The sequence below is a fragment of the Terrapene carolina genome, unplaced genomic scaffold (assembly GCF_002925995.2).
Source record: "Terrapene carolina triunguis isolate 2854851 unplaced genomic scaffold, T_m_triunguis-2.0 Scaffold35098, whole genome shotgun sequence".
Taxonomy (NCBI): Eukaryota; Metazoa; Chordata; order Testudines; family Emydidae; genus Terrapene; species Terrapene triunguis.
In genome coordinates, this window is record NW_020699449.1 from 1529859 (window position 1) to 1553370 (window position 23512).

At 41.3% G+C, this 23512-nt stretch overlaps 1 protein-coding gene across 1 annotated transcript in view; it reads right to left on the reverse strand.

The window, feature by feature from the left end:
• LOC113405360 (lysine-specific demethylase 4C-like) overlaps nucleotides 1-23512 on the reverse strand; it is a 390365-nt gene that overhangs the window by 11116 nt on the left and 355737 nt on the right. Inside the window, exon 23 of the mRNA XM_026646511.1 lies at nucleotides 1742-1861. Within this exon, the coding sequence (XP_026502296.1) occupies nucleotides 1742-1861 (120 nt within the window). The remainder of the gene's footprint in view (nucleotides 1-1741; nucleotides 1862-23512) is intronic.

Consider the following 23512-nt stretch of genomic DNA (forward strand, 5'->3'; position numbering starts at 1 on the left):
CACAGGCAGAGTCGACAGGGGAGCAGCAGCAGTCGACTCACCGCAGTGAAGACACTGCGGCGAGTAGATTTAAGTACATCTACTTCACATAGCTGAAGTTGCGTAACTTAGATCGATTCCCCCTCTCCCCCCCCCCCCGTGTTGACCCAACCTTAGACAACCCCCGGGGGGGGGGGGGGGTGTTTCGGCAGTATCCCCAGGCTGTTCTCTAGGCTGCAGCACTTCCCAGAATCTCTACAGTGCTATGTGCTGTGATCTGGCCTCCACACACCCCTCCTCACCTTGGTATGTCCTCTGTGCCGGGGCTTGCTAGGGGGTCCTTGAAAGGCACCCTTTTGGCTGTTTCCATAGTTCCTGTGCCAGGGGAATTCTCCCACAGCTAAATATGGGGCACTGAGAGCCCCTTTACGCTGCTCCTGTCCTTTTACCCAATATAAAAAGTCCAAAGTGGGGCTGCGAGTTTCACCCGGACTCTAATTCTGACTGACTTACTATGAGGTCTTGAAAAGGTTACTTAACCTCTCTCTGCCTCAGTTTCTGCTCCTGTAAAAAAGATGATAATACGGCTCACCTTACTTACCTCACAGGGTTGTCATGAGCATAGTTTTTTGGTAAAACACTTTGAAGATGAATAGTGCTATAAAACAATAATCCTTGAAGTTTTATATAGAACTTATATTCAAAGCATATGCAGATATTAAATATAAGGGAGGCAGTAAGGTGTAGAGTTCAGTATAAGGGACCAGCCATCTGGAGACCTGAGTTTGATTCCCACGTCTGCCACAGACTTGCAACATGACATAGCAAGTCACTTATCCATGGATAAATTAATGCACAGAGAGGGTATTATAGTACCTGTCCACTTTTGTAAAACAATTTGAGATTGGCAGATGGAAAGAGTTATATAAGTGAAAAGATTTTTTTATATATATACAAATGTATAGAAATACCAAATATGTATAGCTCTCTATCTAAATAACAAATAGTTATATTCATATTCTTCCCGAAGTGTTGTTATTATTGTGGTTGTTTTATTGTCGTTTCTACCATGCACTTGGGTACTCAACGCTGCTGACTGATTTTTCTCAGAGACATGCACTTTAGAAAACAGACAATTATTCTGCCTCTGAAATCAGGACTGAGCTCTTTAGTCTTGTCCACAGTACTGAGTTCTCCTTTCTCTCTAAAGTTTATAACATGCCTTAATGGACATGTTAGTTAATATAAGATTGCCTCATTGAACAGCTGAAAATGTGTCTATTGAAACTATGTTTTTCATTGTCCTTTCTCTCATCCCTTTTTCTGAAACTTCGCTAGCTCATTAAAGTTAGGTGCCCAGTTATACCATTAATTAAATGACTACCAATGCTTAATAAAAGCAAACAAACAACATAATATACTGAAGTCTTGTTTTATAGGATGTGATCCATTGAATAACCCTGAGTTCCTATAAAATGATACACTCTCTTCCTTTGGAATTTTAAAGTTACAGGATTGTACATAGCAATAATTAGCTACAGCAGCAGCAGCTCAGCCATTGTAAACAATTGGGGACAGCTCTAGCCGAAAAGGTAAAGGCATTACTGTTTAAGAGTCAGTACTTAACTCATATCCCTGCCTTCCAGAACTTTAAAACTGTGGCCAGTCCAACTTTGGTGTGGAATGAGTTATTTGTAATACACATGAAGACATTTGAAAGAAAATTCCTAATATGCACATAATAAAAAATATGGGCACTCACCTGATACATGTGAGCTACATTTGCTCCCAGATATTTTGCCCCGTACAGTTTTCCATCAGGCCACTTCACTTGGACCACCTCTCCCTCTGCAGGTGGACCCAGCTTCCGGCAGTCTCTGCTCTATTTACAAACAAGGGATTGTTTCTCAAATCAGTGATTAAGCAATTAAATTTTGAAATTACCAGTACACTGCTTCTTACAACTTGATAATTAGAGGGGGAGTTATCATGTGTGTTTCAAGCATTATAATCTTGCTAATGGGCCAACAAAACACACCGTTCGTCTTCGTGAGAAGGAACTAATGACCAAAGAAACACTCCTAACAGTTTGATGTCACAATGTCAAAGCAACATGTATGAATCAGATAGTTATCAGCAACGGTGCTACTTTTCCCCAATTTCATTTTTGTCACATAGTGAAGATGAGGTTTAACAAAGTGCAGCTACATATTTGCCAGAGGTTTATGGAGGTTGTTTTTTTACATACTTAAGCAATTTATATTTTGCTAACACCAATGCATTCCTGCTAGATGTTTACTGATTGCAATATACACATGACTGATCAAACTACAATGTTGAGAGCATCAGCAGGTTCCTTGCTTAGCTGGTATATATGCACAAAAAGAATTTAAAGGTTTACTACCACCTTTGTATCACCTGAACTCTGGGCTTGGCTCCTGCTATAACATATGCTGGCTTTAAACCACTCACTCTCTGGGATGCTCTGCGAGCCCACTATAGCCAGAGAGCAGAGCACACCATTCCCACCCCCACCCACACGTTTACACTCGGAATTGTGTGAAGGACCAGAGAAGAGTCTTTATGTAAGCTCTATATTAGCTGAGGAGGCAATCTTCTGCAGGCACTTTTCCTCCGGGGCCATCTCAGCCAGCTATCCACCTACGTAAAGCAGTCCACAGGTTCAAATTATGACTCAAGTCACAAATGAAAGTGGATTTAGTGGGAACATCCTAACCTGTACTGGCTCCCTGTCAGTCAGCAAATTGTTCGGCATTAATGGCAGACCTAGAACTGGAATAGCAGGGCTGTTGCAAAATAGCATTGAGGTACACTGACAATTGTTTGTAGTTGCACCTAGTTGTTAGTCTAGTTACTGCAGTAATGCTTGCCATTTTGTGAGCAACAAATTCACACCAAATATTTTAAAAATATTAATTATTATTTCACAACACATCTCACACTTCATCGTGCATTTACATTTGAGAAGATATCAGACTGAGAGATGAAAATTAGCCTCTCGTAGCCAAGGGCCTAATCATAATGACCAATGACAGCAAAGTGAGAGCAAGGAGACTGCAATAGCATTTACACAGATAATAACTCATTTGACTTGAATGTTATCTTATCACTAGGGCTGCTGATTAATTCCAGTTAACTCACGTGATTAACTCAAACAAATTAACTGTGATTAAAAAAATTAATCGCGATTAATCACACTGTTAAACAATAGAATACTAATTGAAATGTATTAAATATTTTTGGATGTTTTTCTACATTTTCAAATATATTGATTTCTATTACAACACAGAATACAAAGTATACAATGCTCACTTTATATTATTTCTTATTACAAATATTTGCACTGTAAAAATGATAAAAGATAGTATTTTTATTTCACCTCATACAAGTACTGTAGTGCAATCTCTTTATTGTGAAAGTGTAACTTACAAATGTAGATTTTTTTTTTGTTACATAACTGCACTCAAAAACAAAACAATGTAAAACTTTAGAACCTACAAGTCCTTTCAGTCCTACTTCTTGTTCAGGCAATTGCTAAGACAAACAAGTTTGTTTACATTTACGGGAGATACTGCTGACTGCTTCTTATCTACAATGTCACCTGAAAGTGAGAACAGGCGTTCGCATGGCACTTTTGTAGCTGGCAGTGCAAGGTATTTATGTGCCAGATATGCTAAACATTCATATGCCCCTTCATGCTTTGGCCACCATTCCAGAGGACATGCTTCCATGCTGATGATACTCGTTAAAAAAATAATGTATTAATTAAATTTGTGACTGAACTCCTTGGGGGAGACTTGTATGTCTCCTGTTCTGTTTTACCTGCATTTTGCCATATATTTCATGTTATAGCAGTCTTGGATGATGAACCAGCACGTTTGTTTTAAGAAAACTTTCACTGCAGATTTGACAAATGCAAAGAAGGTACCAGTGTGAGATTTCTAAGGATAGATACAGCACTTGACCCAAGGTTTAAGAATCTGAAGTGCCTTCCAAAATCTGAGAGGGACGAGGAGTGGAGAATGCTTTCAGATGTCTTAAAAGAGCAACACTCCGATGCGGAAACTCAGAACACGAACTACCAAAAAAGAAAATCAACCTTGTGCTGGTGGCATCTGACTCATATGATGAAAATGAACATGCATCAGTCTGCACTGCTTTAGACTGTTATCGAGCAGAACCCGTCATCAGCATGGATGCATGTCCTCTGGAATGGTGGTTGAAGCATGAAGGGACATATGAATCTTTAGCACATCTGGCACATAAATATCTTGCGATTCCGGCTACAACAGTGCCATGCGAATGCCAGTTCTCACTTTCAGGTGACACTGTAAACAAGATGTGGGCAGCATTATGTCCTGCAAATTGTAACCAAACTTGTTTGTCTGAGCGATTGGCTGAAGTAGGACTTAGTGGACTTGTAGGTTCTAAAGTTTTACATTGTTTTATTTTTGAGTTCAGTTATTTTTTGTACATAATTCTACATTTGTAAGTTCAACTTTCATTATAAAGAGATTGCACTACAGTACTTGTACTAGGTGAATTGAAATATACTACACTATCTCTTTTGTTTTTTACAGTGCAAATATTTGTAATAAAATAAATATAAAGTGAGCACTGTACACTTTGTATTCTGTGTTGTAATTGAAATAAATATATATGAAAATGTAGAAACATCCAAACATATTTAAGTAAATGGTATTCTATTATTGTTTAATCGCGCGATTAATCACGATTAATTTTTTAAATCGCTTGACAGCCCTACTTATCACCTATTATTTACATCCATGAGCTATAAACTTATTTTGTTGCTAGCCACATCTCCTAATCCCCAGACGTAGTCCACACGTTTGATTCAACCCATGAGCCCAAGGAAGTGCAAACTGCATCCCACTGAGCTTGCTGAGGTAGCCGTGCTTCGGTGGGCAGAGATACCCTCACAGGAGGACAGATGGCAGTACAGCCACTGCCATTCCTTAGGGGCTCTCTCAGGGTGACAGCATCACACAGCCTGGCTGGTGCAGTCTGATGAGATATGCTGAAATATGTGTGTTTTCTGATCCCAGTCCCTCACAGCTGGCTCCACCCACTTTCAGGGATTCTTAAACTCATTAATAGCATTAACCACACCTTAAAAGAAACACTCTCACAACCGCTTTTCCTCCCATTTATGATGGTGCTGAAAACACCAGGTAGCATGCTTTTATTTTCCCTCCCTTACCTTTATTTATTTAGAGTTATAACATAAAAAGAAAAACAAAGCCTGCCTGTGTATCTTGGACATAATTTTAAAACTACTATACAAAACCATCAGCTTGTCTAAAAAACAAATGATCTACTTGTGGTATCAAACCAAACAGTACCTCAATGTAATTACAAATACTAGCCTTCATGCTTTTCTTCCTCTCCACCTTCCAAAAGACAAGCTTGCAGCCTATGATTGCATAACATTCCTGGGATAAGGCCCATAACTGCTCATATGGAAATTTAACAGAGGAAAGGATTTAATGTATCTCAGTTACTTGTAGTCCAATTTACCAGCTAAAACTAAGGAGAGCCAGCTCTATGATCAGCCAGCTGTCCAGAAACCATTAGCAAATGCTTTGAGGATTTCAATAGTCCAGGGAACAATTTCCAGGAACTGCTGTACTAGATATCCTGTATTCCATTCCACCATGGAGTTCTTTACTTCTGTCTATTCTATCACTGGTGCTTTTAATATAGTCTATTGTATTAACATACTGTATTATCTTACTATTGAAAAACTGATTCCCACATTTTCTTCAGGGGAAAGGTTACACACATTTCTTAGACAGACAAACTGGATACTGTTAATTTGAAACATCTAATCTGTCAGATGTATAATTAATAGCCAGGCACCAGAAAAACGGGATCCTTCTATCTCTCCCTGTACCAGATGTAATAATCTCCAGACTCAGTAATTTCTGGGTTTGAAGTGTAAATCACATGCATTTGCTCTAGAGTTTCATATATTCTGTGCAGTAAATGAAATTGTAACACAGCTCATCTTATGCCACATTAGTGGATCTAACCTGCTGGTACATAAAGCACCAATCAGCTGTGGAATATCTGAGTCCACCTGTTTATGGTGTTATGAAAATTCCTTTATTATCGTAAATCACAGAACTGCAAACATTTTCAAGCTTTTTTGTGTGGCTGTATTAAGGTGAATCTAACCTGTTTTAGGCAGCATTCAATTTTGGGTTCATTAACTACTTTTCCAATAAGAGAAAATAGCAAGTAATGCTTTAACCATAGATATCAGAAAAATATTTACTGAAATATCATATTTGCCTCTGAATACAGTGACTGACCATAGAATTGCTTGTTCAAATAGGCTTGTGAGCCTAACTCTATAATGAGAATGACAATATACTGGGCAGCAAGTCAGGGAACTTTAGTAAAATTTTCTGTAGTGCCCCTGAGTCTTAGTATCAAAGTGCTACACAGATACATTAAATCTGCGTGGCAAAATCCTAGTGGATTTCATGGAGTGTGAAGGACTCAGGAGTACTACACGTTCTATATGTTCTTCTGGTTGTTGTAAGTGGGTTTACTATATGAAAACATGGGGTTAATTCAGGAAGAGTTTGACTGCATGTAGGTACTAAAGAGAACCAAGGTTCATTGGCCAACATGCGTTTTCAAAATTCTTTTTCTCTTATGTTACATACTTTGTTCCTACTGTTGAAATGAAACAATAGTTTGGTTCAAGAAGTCTGTCTGGTCACTGTCTTTACCTCTGTTCTCTTTTCTGCCTGTTTGCAGTCAGCCTCTTGTTGAATTAACCCCATTTTCATACAGTCAATCCATTTACAACAAAGAGATGAACGTATAGAACATATAGTATCTGTAAATTATTGTAGCACAATCTCACCTCCTTCACATGCAGTTTTTAGTTCTTCTTGCTCTGTTTATGGGCCTGATACAAAACCAATTAAAGTCAATAAAAGGCTTCAACTGGGACTGAGTCGGGCCTCACAGGATGCTCTGTTTGGTACATATAAATCAATTTACTTAAAAAAAAAATATATATATATATATATTCCAGTGATGCTGCAATAGCTTTATCAAAGAGCAAGGTCTTGCAGCATGCCCTAAATTTGCTTAGGCGTTGGAATAGCCTATTCATCTCTAAGAGCTTGTTCTACAACTGAAAACCCTTTACCAAGCATAGATTATCCTCACATCTTCTTTAGGCCCAATTCAGGAAAGCATCCCTATGCAGGAAAACACACATGTGCTTCCCTGCTTTGCCTTGCAATACCTAAATTATAAATTAAATAAATAAATTAATGGAGATATCCTATCTCCTAGAACTGGAAGGGACCTTGAAAGGTCATCGAGTCCAGCCCCCTGCCTTCACTAGCAGGACCTAAGTATGGCTATTCTGATCTTAGATGAGATGGAGAAGATGACTCCTGAACAGAAGGATTAGTATGTAGACCATTCTCAAAGTATGCCAAAGACAGCTGCTTTTTGGATATTTCAAGTTCCATTTTAACTGTTTTGCCTGGCAATATCATTACAGAATTTGGAATGAATATATTAGTAATTATTTTGGGAATGATACAACGATAAGAGCCACTGGGTACTTCTGGGCTTTACCCAAAGCACTACAGATTGAAAAATGAATACCTTCCTCTGCCACATCTTCAGTGAAGTCATATTAAAAAGAACATTCTGTGATGTGGTCATCAAAATCAATGGGACTAAAGTTCAATGCCCACAAGAGCACCCTCTGTAGAGGTGGTTCATATCTGAAGGGAGTAGCTAAAAGAAGCCGCAAAATAAAGTGGAAGGGGAAGAAAAAATACTGTGCTCTTTAATGTCTATATTGTGCTGTATTGTCTTGTGAGTAAGGAAGAAATTATTTTATGGCTAAGAATAACAGAAAATCTTAATTTAAAGAAAATTTTACCTGAAGGATGCCAAAGAAAACTAACAAAGGAAAACACTGGTATAGTCAAAGTAAGGAATTTTATTAAAAAAAGAAAATTTGTGTTTAGCATTTTTTCAGCAGGGGAGGGAAGTCAGAGCTGTTGTAGATAAGGGAATAAAATGCAAAGGATCTAAAAGCTGTAACAGGTCAATAAATCAATGCTTTAAGATTGTACATTTCATCTTAAATAAATGAAAAGCAAAAAGCTTTCCAAGAAATACCTGTGCATATTCTTAACTGGCAACAAATACCACAGATACATTCCCGCTGAATTTACCAGCGGGAAAAGCCCTTCATTAGGCTGGGTAATTTTCTGCCTTTCAACAGTTAGTTTAAAACTCAAGAGGCTTGGTCTTTGGGATTAAATGAGTTCCTACCCTTTCAAATTTGCTTCTCTTTCTGTGACTGGTGTGTAAAAATGCATTAGTCAATCAAAGACAGGGAGACCATGGAGCCATTGTAACACTTAATATAGTAGGAATGACAATGGCCCATTAGAATGTTTGTTAAAACAGGGGGAAGGTGCAGGCTCACATGGCACCTTTTGGGGGAAAATGAATCAATTCTTGTCCCAAGTTCATGTGCTCCATCCCATTCAAAATGGGGAAAATGCCAACCACCGCTTATTCTAACTGTCAGAGAGCAGGCTCAGCAGAGCTGGATTTTGTTAATTGTTTTGATGCTACTGTAATAAACTGGCTCAGTAAGTGTGGTCATATCACCCACAGGTGGCTGACTCAAGTGAGGATAAAGTGGTTTTGGTGGTGATCGCAGATTTGATCCTCACTCCTGACAATCTTGGTGTCTGTATGTAAGCAGCCACAGGTTTGTTGGACTAGAACAGGGGTTCTCAAACTGGGGGTCGGGACCCCTCAGGGGGTCGCGAGGTTATTACAGGGGGGGTCACGAGCTGTTAGCCTCCACCCCAAACCCTGCTTTGCCTTCAGCATTTATAATGGTGTTAAATATATAAAAAAGTGTTTTTAATTTATAAGGGGGGGGGTCACACTCAGAGGCTTGCTATGTGAAAGGGGTCACCAGTACGAAAGTTTGAGAACCACTGGACTAGAACATCTTGCCTGAATAGCTGTATTTTACCTCCCACTTAAGCATGCAATGGGTGAGAGGCCTAGGTCCTGAATAGGTCTGAAAATTGGATCTGAAATCTTCTGTCATACTGGAGGGGCAGCCAGACCAAACTGGAGTGGCCATGTGACCCCATGCAGCTCCCACACCTTTCCAGTCCTTTAGCACCCAGGGACACCCCAGCTCCTGGGGAGAGGCTGAGCAGTGGGCTCCAGGAACCTCCCAGTCCCCAGAAGGGTGGGAGGATTAGATCTGGGCTTTTGGCACTTCCTGAGCAAGTGGAGCTGCATGAAGATGGGGTCTACGCTTCCCAGAACTGCCTGGCCCCTGCTGGGGATGGTGCTCTTCAGCCTGGCCTCCTCTCTGAGTTAGAGCTCAGGGCTGAACGTGAGGCAGGCAGACTGCGGGGCTGGGTGCAGAAAGGAGATCTTGGAGTCGAGTGTGGGGCGGGGAGGCCACGGGGCTGAATGTGGGGGGAAGAGCATGGACCTGGCTGAGGGACAATGAGGTGGGAAAAACATGGAGATGAGTGTGGGCAGCACGAGGGGAATGTGTTTAGAGCTGTGTGTAGTGGGAGAGAGCTTGGACGTAGGAGCAGATCAGGGTTGGGACAGCTCTGGGCCCCCTCCTTAGGAAAATTCTGTTTGCGCCCTTGCTCCCACTCATACTGTTGCATGTGCACCCTGTGGAACTACTTATAGCAAGAAGAAAAAAATCAATTTCCATCTTGATAAGATCAGAACTTTTTTCTGCAGAAGATTGCTAAATCCAGTTCTACCAGCTGCTCTCACACAGCAGGCTTTGAAGGGAAGAGGAGGATGAAATGTTACATTGTAAAAGATACATACAGAGGGTCATGCTTTCAAGACTCAGACTGACTTTCATAGTCACCAGAACGTTATTGACTACTAGGAGAGAGTAGTGCCTTTTTCCAGAAATGCCAGGTATTTCTTGAACAGAGCACTATAACATTCAGGTGTCTATAACAGTAAATGGAGATTGCAATTTCCTTTGCATTGGCTAAAAAAATAAATTAGAAAAAACGGAAAGAGAAGAAATGTACTTCAGATACCAGAGAAAAGCTGTCTGGTACACAGAAGAGAGTACACTGGAAATATTGTTCATGTTTATCACTCTGAAAGGTTGGCTCTGTAATGCTGCCAAGGTCCGAATAAGCATTGGTTCTCTCTCTCTCTCTAAGTCACACAGGTTCCCACACCTGACTTAGTTGAGATTTCTAAGTTTGTATTCTTGAACTGGCACAAGTGGATCTACCTTGCTAAACTGGCTCCTTTCTCTGACCTTCACAGAAATCATAGAATATCAGGGCTGGAAGGGACCTCAGGAGGTCATCTAGTTCAACCCCCTGCTCAAAGCAGGACCAATCCCCAGACAGATTTTTGCCCCAGATCCCTAAATGGCTCCCTCAAGGATTGAACTCACAACCCCGGGTTTAGCAGGCCAATGCTCAAACCACTGAGTTATCCCTCTCCCCTTGAGGGCATAGGTAATATCTTCGGCCCATATTCACTACAGTTCAGTTTTTCTGTAATTTATTAAACAGTTTTTATGTACACTACAGAGAAGGGCCATACTACAAACTTTCTTTGTAGTTTACATAAAGAAGGACTATGCATTATTCATGGTATGCATCACCTCATTAGAGAACATGGCATTAACAGAGAGAGTGACATCTGTAAGAAATCAGGTTCCCAATTATATTAACAGAGGGCCCAATCTAGCAGCCTTTACTCACATGAGTATACCCATTGATACCAATTTCATTTTATTTTAAATAGTCAGGGGGACTACTCACCTGTGTAGGCTGTAGTGCTGTATTGCTGGGACCTATTTTTTTTTTAGTTTTGTGTTATGCTGTACTACCTCTACTAACTTATCCTTAGCCAAAGTTGTGCAAGTCCCCCCTGAAATATGCGAGGAAGTAAGGGAAACTTCACAATGTACAGCCCACTCAGCGGCTGTGGAGCAGTAGGTAATAAAGAGTTCTACACAGAAACACAACAGGAGAACATTGGGTCCAGTTTTCAAAATCTGGATGCGTACAGCCAGGCACCTAAATCTGTATGCTAGCAGCTGATTTATGTATTTTAATTATGAATCAGTTGAACTGGGCTCCTAAATCATAATTTAGGGCTTAACTTTAGGTAACTAAATTTTAAAGCTGGAACTATTATGAAGTGTTATTATAATTAGAAAAAAACAACAATAATAAATTATGAACAAAGAAACTGGAGTTAATTCTTCAATGAGTGGGTTAGTACACCAGACACCAGCTGTGCTTCAGTGCCCCAGCTCCCTCCTCTCACCCTCCCTAGGACCCCATAATCTTCCAGGGGCAGTGTTTAGAACACAGCCCACTATTCCAGAGGGCACTATCACCACTAGCAGCAAGCACAGGCCTGCAAAGCCTCATAGTCTTGTGATGATAGCAGACCAAGATACGTGTGAACTTTTCTCACCACCAACCCTGGAATTATTTATTTCTATCACCAGCAGCTTTCTCCTCAGGTACCACCCTTCTGCCTTCTTCAATCTCTCCATCCTATCACCAGGTATCACACCCTCCTGCTTTCCATTTGCTGGCTTCAGTCTTATCCACTAGGTCTTCCCCCTCCCTCTCCTTACTTACCCCCTCACTATTTTTGCTTCTCTTCCTTAACTCTCTTACTATATTGATCAGACCCTCCAGTCCACATGCCTTCTAAACCTTCACCTCACCTCTACAAACTTCTTGCCTTGCCTCTTATAGCTCTCTGTAAAATTACATGCCCTTTTACAGTACTACATAAATTAAAAGTAAAAGCTACTAAAATCAAACTAGTAAAGATAAACTCTCCTGTTCCCCTTATATATATGGTGCTCCCAGAAATGCTGTTTAAATCCAGAATGACTGTTCAATGTAAAATGTCATCCACCTAACCTTTATTTCAAAGAATGGATCAAGCCATGGCACTAACTCATCAAAGCCTTTGATTTTAGGTACTAAGTGGTGAAGTTTCTGAAAAACAACCCGCAGAGTTTGCATAATGCCTAAAAACCAATCAACCCTCCCTTTTATTCTGGAGCAGTGAAGTCAATTTAGCAGGAGGATAATCTGAGTATGCCACGGCACTCACAGAAATTAATTAAATACACCTTGACTGGAAATGGCTACTTCAGAAAAAGCCTAAATAACATGCAGAAAATTATTTGGAGGCTGAGGTCATCTTATTCTCACTGAAAGGTTTTCAAGCAAATTTACAAACCTTCTCCAGGAAAATGCTCAGCAGCAAAATATCAGCGTGGAAGCTCCATAAAAATCTATAGAAATATCATTATGGAACCAACATGTATGGCTGCTGGACTTCGGCATACAAATGGTCTTCCAGCTGTCTTTAGATGAATGGTATTAAGTTATAGCTATAATTTTTCCCTCCTGAATTTAGAAATTTAGCTTAATGCAGTATCCTACCATGCAGCTATCAAAATGCTCTCATTAGCAGACTGCTCTCTGTAGTAATGGAAATTATCTGCAGATTGTTTCAAACAGGGGCTTAATACAGTATAAAGTGTGGGGAAGGGGGGGGCATAAAGAACTGAACACATGGTGTGAGAGCTATCATGACAAGTCAGCTTTTATTGTATAAAATACAGGGGAGAACAGGGTTCATGTGGCAGAGCTGCAAAGGTGACTCAACTGGGGTTCCCTGGGTAGACAGAGCATCACCAAGGATTGAACTGAAATGTCAGCAAGCCCATTCTGTTAATGCACATAGTACAAGCTGTCTCTTCTGCTTATGTTAGTTTAGTGTGCACTAGCTTTCAGTTGTGGTGTAAGCGATTAAGCTTACAAGTGATTGTTTTATAAAGAATACGACGAACGTATTTACCACTAACACCACTGATTTAGACTAGCTTGTCAGATAGACAGGTAAGGCATCATAGTTGAGAAGAGTGAATATATTTTATTTACTCATACCATTAAACGGAAGGGAAGTAAGAAATTGTAGAAACTCTCTGCACACATCTCATGATGTCAAAATGCTGTCAAACAATATTTTGCTTTGGAAAATTGATCATGGACAGTTCTTATGCAAATTTCTGAAATCCAAAACCTAGCTTTTCATATGTTACACGTCATGTTGAATGAAAAAGAGTGGTAGTTAATATGCCACAGCCAGAATTTATCTAAACAGTAACAGCTATTCATACCGCAAGAAAGCGTGTTAATATCCAAGACAGCAGGCCTGATTCACCATAGTGTTACTCTGCTTTTAGACTGGTGTGACTTCACTGAAATCAGTGAAGCCACATTGGCACAAAACTGGAGTAACAGAAGGGTGACTATAGTCCAGTGAATTAGCTGTATGTATCCCAAGGACAATCAGAATGCACAGTACGAAATCTATACTTAAGCTTAAACTCTTGTCCTTAAAATGTTAATGAACCTTCTTCGACACACTACATGTTATGTTTTCCTTAGAGAGAAAATGGAAGACTGGATTAAGCAATCATGAATGCTTTCTAATGATTCTCTTGATATCTGTTCAGTTTAAACAACTAATATTTCAGCTGCAATATAATATTTCATTGACCACCAAAACACCCATTAATAGCACCAATAGATGTTTAAATTAATGTTAACTGATTGGTGCAAACTGACAACTCTGCACTGAGTGGTGACTATTCTAATTGGAATTGGAGAATGCCATTTGGAACACCCCACTACTAAACACCTGTGGTAGGTGCCACACTAGGGGCTAGCACAGAGATAGATGGGGCCTAAATTTGGGCAACACTATGCCCTGAAAACACAGACTCTCATTGTGGGTTGTACAGCGGTGCACTGCATCTCAAGGACACCAGAATACATTGTGCCTGATTTAGGCACAATGCCTCAAGTGGAGGGGAGCCTAAATTGCTGCATCACCATTTTGGGAAGTGCAATACACTCTCCCTCACACAGTACCACTTGTCCCACCCCTTCCCCATCTACTATGGAGAGGCTAATGTTGCTGCAGTTCCCTTGTACTCAAGAGAGCATTAACACCAGTTTATGCCCAGCCACTGTACATGGTTGCATAGCTGGGAGAGGGAAAGCCTCTGACTTACTCCACCTTTCACACATACGTGTGTCTGGGCACAATCTCCAGCACCCCTGTGTCACAGGGTGGCTGGCTCCAGAAAATGAAGTAGGTCCAGCACCTCGGTACCAGAGCAGGTGCTCCCAATTTGGCCAATGAAAAGGGCAGCACCTGGGGGCTATAAAAGGTCAGAGAGAGATCCAGGAACCGAGAGTCAGGAATAGTGGTAAGAGTCAGTCGGGAAAAGACAAAAGATTGAAGGAGGTTTCTGGTGAAAGATGCAGAAAGCAGAAAGCTCTCTGCAGGCCCTGCCTGGGAAGAGGGAGGAATTGCCTAAGAGACCATATGGTTGGGACCTGGGGGAAGGCTGAAGGCAGGAGGAGAAGCCGCAGAAGCAGAGGAAGTTGCCTGCTGGTTTTAGGGCAGAGAGCCAGAGTCGAGGGCTGGAGAGGGCTGAAGGGAGGGGAGCAGTGGAGAACCTTACCTGCTAACATCTCCAGGGCTGGAGAGCTGGACCCAGAGAACAATGAGAGGCCCAGGGGGAATAAGGGACACTCCCATGGAAAGATGCTCCCAGCAGAGAGTCTGTGCGGGTTCGTGCTGGGAAGAGTGGGGCTGAACTCCTGTTGGAAGGACTGGGGTGACTGTCCTGGTACAAGGACAGGAGAGGGCCCTCTGGGTGGGATTGCTACATGACACCCTGGATTGCAGAGGATGCGTGACAGGTCTAAGGGCTGGTCCACACTACCCGCCTGATTCGGCGGGTAGAGATCGATCTTCTGGGATCGATTTATCGCGTCTCATCTGGACGCGATAGATCGATCCCAGAAGCACTCCCCCGTCGACTGCGGAACTCCTGCTCGCCGAGAGGAGGAAGCGCTGTCGACGGGGGAGCCTGCCTGCGCCGCGTGGACCCGAAGTAAGTATTTTTAGTTCGATTTAGGAAACGTCGACTTCAGCTACGCTATTCTCGTAGCTGAAGTTGCGTTTCCTATATCGATCCCCCGCCCCAGTGTGGACCAGCCCTAAGAGAATGTAAAACCAATAAATGGTCAGGGATGATCATGAGCAAGACCCATCCCTTCCCAGTTACAAGTGCTGCCAACTTGAATCACCATTCCTAGCTACCAATCCCACACTAACAAGTTCAGTCAATCTGATGGACTAGTTGCCAGAGCTATCCTCCTACACCCTTGCTCCTCGTGACAAAATCATATAACTTGTTCTCTTAACCAGAAAGACATGGCTGGTACAGTCACTCCTTTATTCTTTCTCTGCATATCAGTTTGAAAAAATACTCTCCACATCTGCAGTGTCTTTCACCCAAAGATCTGAAAGTTTTACATATATTCATTTAGTCTCTAAATCCCTAAGAGGGAAGGAAGTACTATTATCCCCATTTTACAAATGTGGAAACTGAGGAACAGAAAGTGACCTGTCCAAGGTCACACAGCAAGTCAGTGCATGAACAAAACGTGGGTCTTCTGGCTCCCAGTCTCTTCTTCAGTCATAGCTGCCAACCTGCCAAGAATTTTGCAGGGACATTTCTAAAAATAAGCGTGAGGCCTGGGCAGCATTTTTGGATCCAGAATAATTTTAGGTTTTTTTCTTAGAAAGGTTAGAGAAAAATCCCCAGGAACGATCATCCTAAAATGCACCACAATACATGTTCATCCTCCAACAGCACAACTCTCCAGCAACTCCTGGGTTACTTGGAAAAAATTCTGCTTTTGTCATGGTTCCCCCTTCTCCACTCTATTATATTGGCTCCCACTATAACCCCCATATTTTCCGTTGCGTCCCTCATGCTCTCCATAGCTTCCACTATACTCTTCATGATCCCCATGACCATAAGGAACCTCTGACTGCCAAACAAGAGACTGATAGGACAGGCCACTATTGTTGACAAACATGGATCAACCACTAGATCACAAACACTGTCCTTCCGAGCCCAACCTTTAATACTGACGTTTGTATGGGTGTGATATACACATTGTACTTTTATTGTCATAAGCAAGGATTTCATATAGTGAACCAGGGTACATGCTTGCCAAATTTTAAATCTTAAAGGCAATTAAAGTTCAAATTGTGCCATGATTGGAAAAAAGGAAAGCACAAAAGCTTGTCTTCACTTTATAATTCTCTCCAGCAGCATTTGCTAAATATTAGTAAGATTTATCTTTTCTTAAAAAGATGATTTTACAGATTATCTTAATTTAACATCTCACCTGAAGTCGGTTCTATCAGCCTTTCCATTATCAAGTTAGACTATTGTTAGAAAAAAGAGGAAGTTCTATACAGGAAACTGTGATAAGATCATATTGAGGTTTATAAAGGTTTATAAAGCCTCAAATGTAGATAGATCAGACAAAGCTGGCCTTAATCTACCCTATATTCATTGTTTATGCTTAACTACTGATTCTCCTGTATTTGTAGTATATCAGGGAACCAAAAAACAAACATACAAACAAAAAAGTCTGATTCTGCTCTCACCTACACTTTGGGTAAATCAAGAGTGATTCTGTTGAAGTTAATAAAGTTACAGTTTTAAATCAGTCTGAGGTCAGACTCGGGCCCCTTGAATTGTATGAGCAGCACTGCTTGGGCCCAGAGTGTTACAGATGAAGTGGCAGCCTTTACCCTGACTCTGCTTGTTTAGATTTTTTTAATAAAATTAAATCCAAACTTTTAAAGTATCTCAGAAATTCATGTCTGTGCTCTTCTATGCGTGTAAACAGGGACTTGAGTGTGTAAAGAACGACATTCTGTGTGCCAGATTTGTAAGTGTCAATACAAGACTTGCAAGTGCAATAAGGTGCTTATACAAATTTCACAAATCATTATTAAATGTGTTCCTTAAGGTTAATTTAATTTGTTAAAAATTACATACATCTTTCACTCTGTAGGGCATTATGCAAATCAGTGGGCCAAATCCTTCTCACACTCCTTTGAGTAAATGTGATTAAGCAGACAGTGTCAAGCAGACAGAATTGTGCTCAGATTCTTTAAAGCTAATTTTATTAAGTATTTTCCTATTTTCTTTTTAATTTTAATCCTATCACTCCACCAACTTTAGAAATAAAGAGGCAAATTCTGCCCTGACTTTCCCTCTATCTGCTTACCATCACTGCAGTCAGTGGGGTCATACGGATTGTACAGCAGAGCAGATTTTTTTGAATGAAGATCATTACAGGTACGTTCTTGTTAATAAAAAAAGACTCTGATTTTGAAACTGGATCCATGCAGGCAGATCCTTGTGCCCTGTGGAGCTACAATGAAGTCAATAGGGGTCTGCACAGGTGCAAGGATCCACCTATTCACATCCAACTGTAGGATGAGCCTAATATTGTACTTTTTAGCCAGCCTCAGTGCCCCAGCTCTTTAGGCCTTCCTTCTTGACGTGGCCTATGCATGGAATGACTTCGCAGACCAAGACTCGCTGCTTCCGTAAGGTCCACAAACACTAACCCGTGTCCGTCAAATTTCCACATTTGGTTGGAGAGAAGCCATGTAATGTTCCAAGTTACCACCACCCACCGTGTTTTGTATGCATGTGTCCGTTTTTCATCTTCTTGGGGCAGAGGCTCTCTTTATTAATTTGCTTCCTGCATAGCACTGAACATGTTGTTAGCAGTTAAATAATAAACAATAACAGCAATCTCTGAGACTATATGAGAGATAGGACCTAACTTGGTTGAGCTCTGAAGCCCCAGCTGGTCTGACCTTAGTCACACTATTCATGCTGAATTACACTGCCTGTAAATCTTTGATGAAATAACAGACATGAGAGACGGCTAAAGGAAACTTAAAATGTACTACCGTTGCCATCTTTGTTATTCCATGTCTTGTACATATTTGATTCCAACAAGTCAATGTATGTTACTGCTTTACCCAGTCAGTCACTAAATGCTTTTCTATCTAGCAATCAGCTGGCCCAACTAATTAAAAATTCTGAAGCAGAGAGTTTGTGATTTTGCTGTGGGTCATTTATCTGTGAGTCATGGTGCAAACTTTATGTCTAATTTTACAGGGAAAAGGTCGTTTTCAATGGGTAGTGTACTACACTATGCCCTGAGTTTACATATATGTGCAATTAGATGAAAAATTCAATTACTGGCTTGGGAAAATACCTTTCCATCATTTGAGCTTACTGACGTATCACTGCAATAAATAATCTCTAACAGAAAAGCTATGTGCTGCGCTCCCTACTATCATCACCTGCTGTATTGTTCAATTTTCTTGGGGGTTCATAGAAGAATACATGAGGAGAGAGGGGTGGATTAATAAAGCCATTATTGGGTGGTATTGCAAACACCATCTTAGAAGGTCCACTGATGGAAGTGTTGTGACCCCAGTAAGCTAAGTAGGGTTGGCCTGGTAAGTACTTGGATGGAACTTGGACAAAGGTGCTATGGGAAGCGATGTGAGGGCGCGCAGTAGAGGACATTCTTCTATCAGAATCAGTATTAAACCAATGATCCATCATGATGTTAAGAGGCACTGCACTGTGACTGGACATGCCTTTTTCAGCTAAGAAAAAGATCTAATGTCCTCCCCAACTGTGATCAATAAGCATTTCCCTATTAAATTCTATAAAAGTAGGGGCATTTAACCTCAACATCCTATCTGACTTCCATCTCTAGTACTACATTCTACATACCTAAATTCTCCCTGCTTGAAACTGGACACAACATTCTTCCTTCACATCCTGTCCAAAATATGTTATACTGATGGTCACTTTTAAAGTATTGCTATGTTTCACTCCATAGGTTATTGTACCTCAGTGGAGGATAAAGTGAGTCCTATTCTCTCTCTCTCTCTCTCTCTCTCTCTCTCTCTCTCTCTCTCACACACACACACACACACACACACACACACAAAGGACATATCCATTTCATAAACTGTACTTATCATGCATCTTTGACCTGCACTCTGCCTAGTAATCTACCTCAGGCTGGACAACTTCTGAGTTTACAAACACATGAGCAACTTCAAATAGCTATCAGATGTCCAGGCCAAGAAGGATAATGTAATGTTGGGGAATTGGACAAAACCTCACTGAAGCTGATGGGCGTAACCACCACCCTCTGTTTAGTACAAATGTAAGAAACAAACAATGGAACCAGGTAAGCTAAAACAACAGGAGCCATCTTCAAAAAAATAGGGACATGGCAAGGCTTGAGTAGAGGCTGAACCATGTGGCCCAAGGGGTTTCTTTGTGGACTGATATAGCAAATGCAGGGTGTGATGGGGTGGACTAGGCCCAAAGGCCCCCTGCTGGAGGCCTCGGGGTTCTGCCACATCCATCCCAGGGAAGGAGCAGTGGAGAGGTCCTCCAAGCAGGCTAGAGTGGCTGCAAGGGAAGCAGCCATTCGGGACTCAGGAGGGCCATATAAAAGGAGCTGCAGAGGAGAGCACTAGTCAGTAGTTGCTTGGAGCAGGAGAAGAAAGGACTGCAGGCTTGGCTGCCTGGAAGAGCAGCAGGGCCACGGACGGTTTGCTAGCAGGGACCAGGGAAGCATTGAGGGAGCTCCTGGCTGGTTGCTAGAACTGAGTAGGGACTGAGCCTGAGGAGGGCTGCAGGAAGATAGTGTCTCCAGGGAGGGCATACCAGGGCTGGACTACGTAAAGACCAAAGCCCAGGGAGGGTTAGAGAGAGACACCACCAGAGGGGTACTGAGATAGACCCCGGTGGATCGTATACCCTGAAAGGGGTTTGTGCTTGTTAAAATGCAGAAAGTGACTTGGCCGGAGCACTGTGTCACTGACAAACCCGCCTGAGAACCACCGAAAGGGTCACTAGAACTAAAGAACGCAGACACGCCCAACCAGAAGGGGGCACTCGCGAGAGGTGGGTACCAACGCCGTTACACAGGGGTTGGCACATTCATTAGTGAAGTCGTGCGTGAAAGAGAAGTTCAAGCAGCAGAAAAAGATAGATGGACACAAAGAAGGAGCAAAGAAGCCCCAGATAAGGTCAGAAAAGTCCTGGTAGTGTGTTCCTTAGAAAAAAGCTAAGGGAGAGCTTTTGGTCAAAGTGCTAACTGGAGGAGGCTTGGAACTGTAAACAAAGAAATTACCCCCTGTTTGATTCCTACTGTGTTCGGGAAAGAGGAGTTTGTAGATTCTTTGTACAGGATTGCATTAAATACCTGACTCCCTCATCAATTTCTTTTCCTAGCAGAAACAATCTGCTAGACCCCAAAAATTGGGGTAATAATAATTTAAGATCTCAAAGGTTCCAGAGACAGAAAGAAAAAAATTAAACAGTGAGAAAGCTAGTACCATCCAATTATGTATATCAGAGTGTGGGGTCAGGACTTATTAAAATTTTCATTTCAAACTCTGACAGCATCACAAAGGGGGTATTCACAGACATGGACAGCACTGGAGAGCTGTAAAGAAGGTCTCTGACGGGGAAAAACCTTTAAACCCCTCCCCCCAACAAACAAAAAAGCAACCTCTCAAATTGCTTTGCTATTACACTGACAGCTTTTGTTCAAATGCACAGTAACTAAAAAGTGATGCATTCTATTACAAAGAAAGCAGAAGATCATAATTTTGGTGCTTTGTGAAATTTAGGTGTATGCTGAAAGCAATAGTAGCCGTCTTGAAAATTTCAGTGATGTACTTTCGCTGTCACATTTCTAAATGGTTCTGTTCCGCTTTTCATGGCCTGTGGTGAATTTAAAGTACTGATAGACACAGAATGATGGACCTTAATCTTCACTAATCTCATCACACTGAAGGCTCTTTTGGGTCCACTGGTAAAAGGAGGTGGTTACATTAGCGTCAGCATAATTCTTTTAAGGGCTCTATGTATTACTGTAGGTTAAAAAAAAGGCCCGTATATTTCTATGGATGTTTGAGTTCTTTCAGGTGAGGGAACTCCTATTTCAGAAAAGGTTTTTTTTTTTTTTTTTGGGTCTACAAATCATCGGTGACTGTCACATTTGCTTGGATTGACAGACAATCATGTAGCAATACAGCTTTTATTATGGTTCTTGACTGCAGCAGTTTGCATGCTGAGTTTAACTAAGCTGATATACATATTCTTCAGGAATATATTGTTAAGCAGAAATTTCATAGACATTTTCGGAACTGCCCAGAACCACAGTATTAGGGTTTTAGGAAGAAACTCCTGAAAATATCACACTAACACTGCTCCAAATACTCTCCACTGACAGATAAATGTCTCCCTTGTCTCCTGTAGGAGCCCTTCCTTTCCAGGAGCATTTTATACTGGTATTCCACATACTGCAGTGGCATCCAATTCATTTCTAGGAGCAATTTAAATTGTTTGTTTTCATCTATAAAGACCTTTACACTTTGAGTCCTGGGCATGTTGTCCTATGGCACTTGATTTGTACATGTGGTGGGTCATTCTCAGTGGAGTGTCCTTGACTCCGGAATGTGTTTCCCTCCTTGGTCCGAGATAGTAAGAATTTGGTGACACCCAAAGCCTGCTACAAGGCCTGTAGGCCTTTCACAAGGAGTGGGAATGGGTCATGTCTTAGCTTTTGTGTCAGGTTCAATTTATTTTAGAAAATGTGTTTATATCACAAACTGTACATGTGGCTAAGGCATTTTTGACAGATGTAATATATAAATAGGAAAAACTATATAAATAAACCTGAACCAGCATGTTCCGTATTTAGCAAGCTGCCAGGATTTTCACATAGAGATGTGTATGACAGTTATTAAAATACCAAGTTTCACAGCATGTTGTGTTTTCCGAAGGAAAACCCAACCCTGACTGGAACAACGGGGAGTATAGAGACACTGTCCAGTGCAGAGTCTGCTAATTGACATCGGCCCCGCACGCCGGAGCAGCATTCATCATGGTGAGCTGAGCTGGGGATGGGTGACAAGCCATAGAGCATTATGTGATGCTCCTCTGAGCAGCAGCAATTTGCACTTTCAACCTGCTGTTGGCAGCACTTGCTGGAGAATGCAGCTTATGTACTGGCCACTTTTTTTTTTTTTTTTTGCAGGGAGTGGGGATCCTAAACAGCCTATTTAACCGGCAGATCTCATCTCCTTTGGGATATGGAGCACCAGACAGTACAATTCGCCAGCTCTTTTCTACCATTCTTCACTGAGCTATGAGGAGATCCTTACCTGCTGCCTGTGTGGGATAAAAAGTTGCACCTACATCTTTTGCACACTAGCACAGCAGAGGGTAGGACTGAGCCCCCAGTTTAGCAAATGCACCGAGGCTTACTAATTTGCAATTTAATTAGTTTAGAGACGGTATAACTGAAGAGTCATTTGTTTGTGACAGTCTTACAAGGTTGAAACCAGAGGTCCCACATGTGCAGTAAAAAAAAGAGTAAGTAAAAAGCATGTCCTAATATATTTAGCAAATGCTAATGCAAAGCAAAGAAAAATATACAGGTGATGGGATCGATGGATTCCGTGCCTTGGCAACTGTTGAATATCTAGAGCTAGAGAAGAGAGAGTTTTAGAGATGAGGCTCCCCATCTTCCTCCTTACAAATAAATTACTGTGCCCAAACACTGAAATGGTGGCCTGCCTTGCATAAACACAATTGTGAGTTGAACTGAAATTGCGCTGTGGACTCAAAACATACTACAAAAGCAGAAAGCTCCTGCTATCTTTGTGAGCGAGCTGAAAAGTGAAAACAGATTAGAGAAATAAGTTTCTCAATAGGCAGTAACATTGCTTTCACACCAGCTTTGATGAATAAGTCCTCCCAGCGGCACTAACACCTGATATGCACATTGCATGGATTAGCAAGTTTTAGGCCAGGCAGAAGAAAAAATATTCTTTCCTTCCAGTTACTGCTACAGGTATATTATCTAATGAAAACACAACAAGATTTCTCTAAGGAATGTGAAATTTGTTTGGTATTTCCATCAAACAATTATATGTTGTTCATCTAGTATCTGAGAAGCACTGAGGCATATCCAGACCTGATTACATTCCTTCTTAGCTTCAGAACAAGCTATCCCAGTAGGGTGGTGAGCAGTTTCTCATCTCTCCCTTTGATGCAGGTGCACACAAAAGAGAGGTTTGTGATAACAATACAGCCACATTTTCTTAGTATCTTGATGATCCTAAATCGAAACGCCCTGGATCATTACTGGAGTCTTTCAGAATATTTCAAATTAAGGGGTAAATTTTCAACGCGATGTAACAGGGATTTAGCTGCATGACTTCCATTAACACCAGTGGGAGGTGAACAGCTAACTCCCCACTCACTGCTTCAAAAATGTACCCCTTTAAATGTCATATTTCCAAAATACATTAGACTTTTCAATAACTAAACAGTTGCCAAGAAAAACAGTATTATTTCCATTGACAGTATTTGACAGATAACTGCTTCCAGAGCCAAGCTGGTTTGAGGAAAACATTA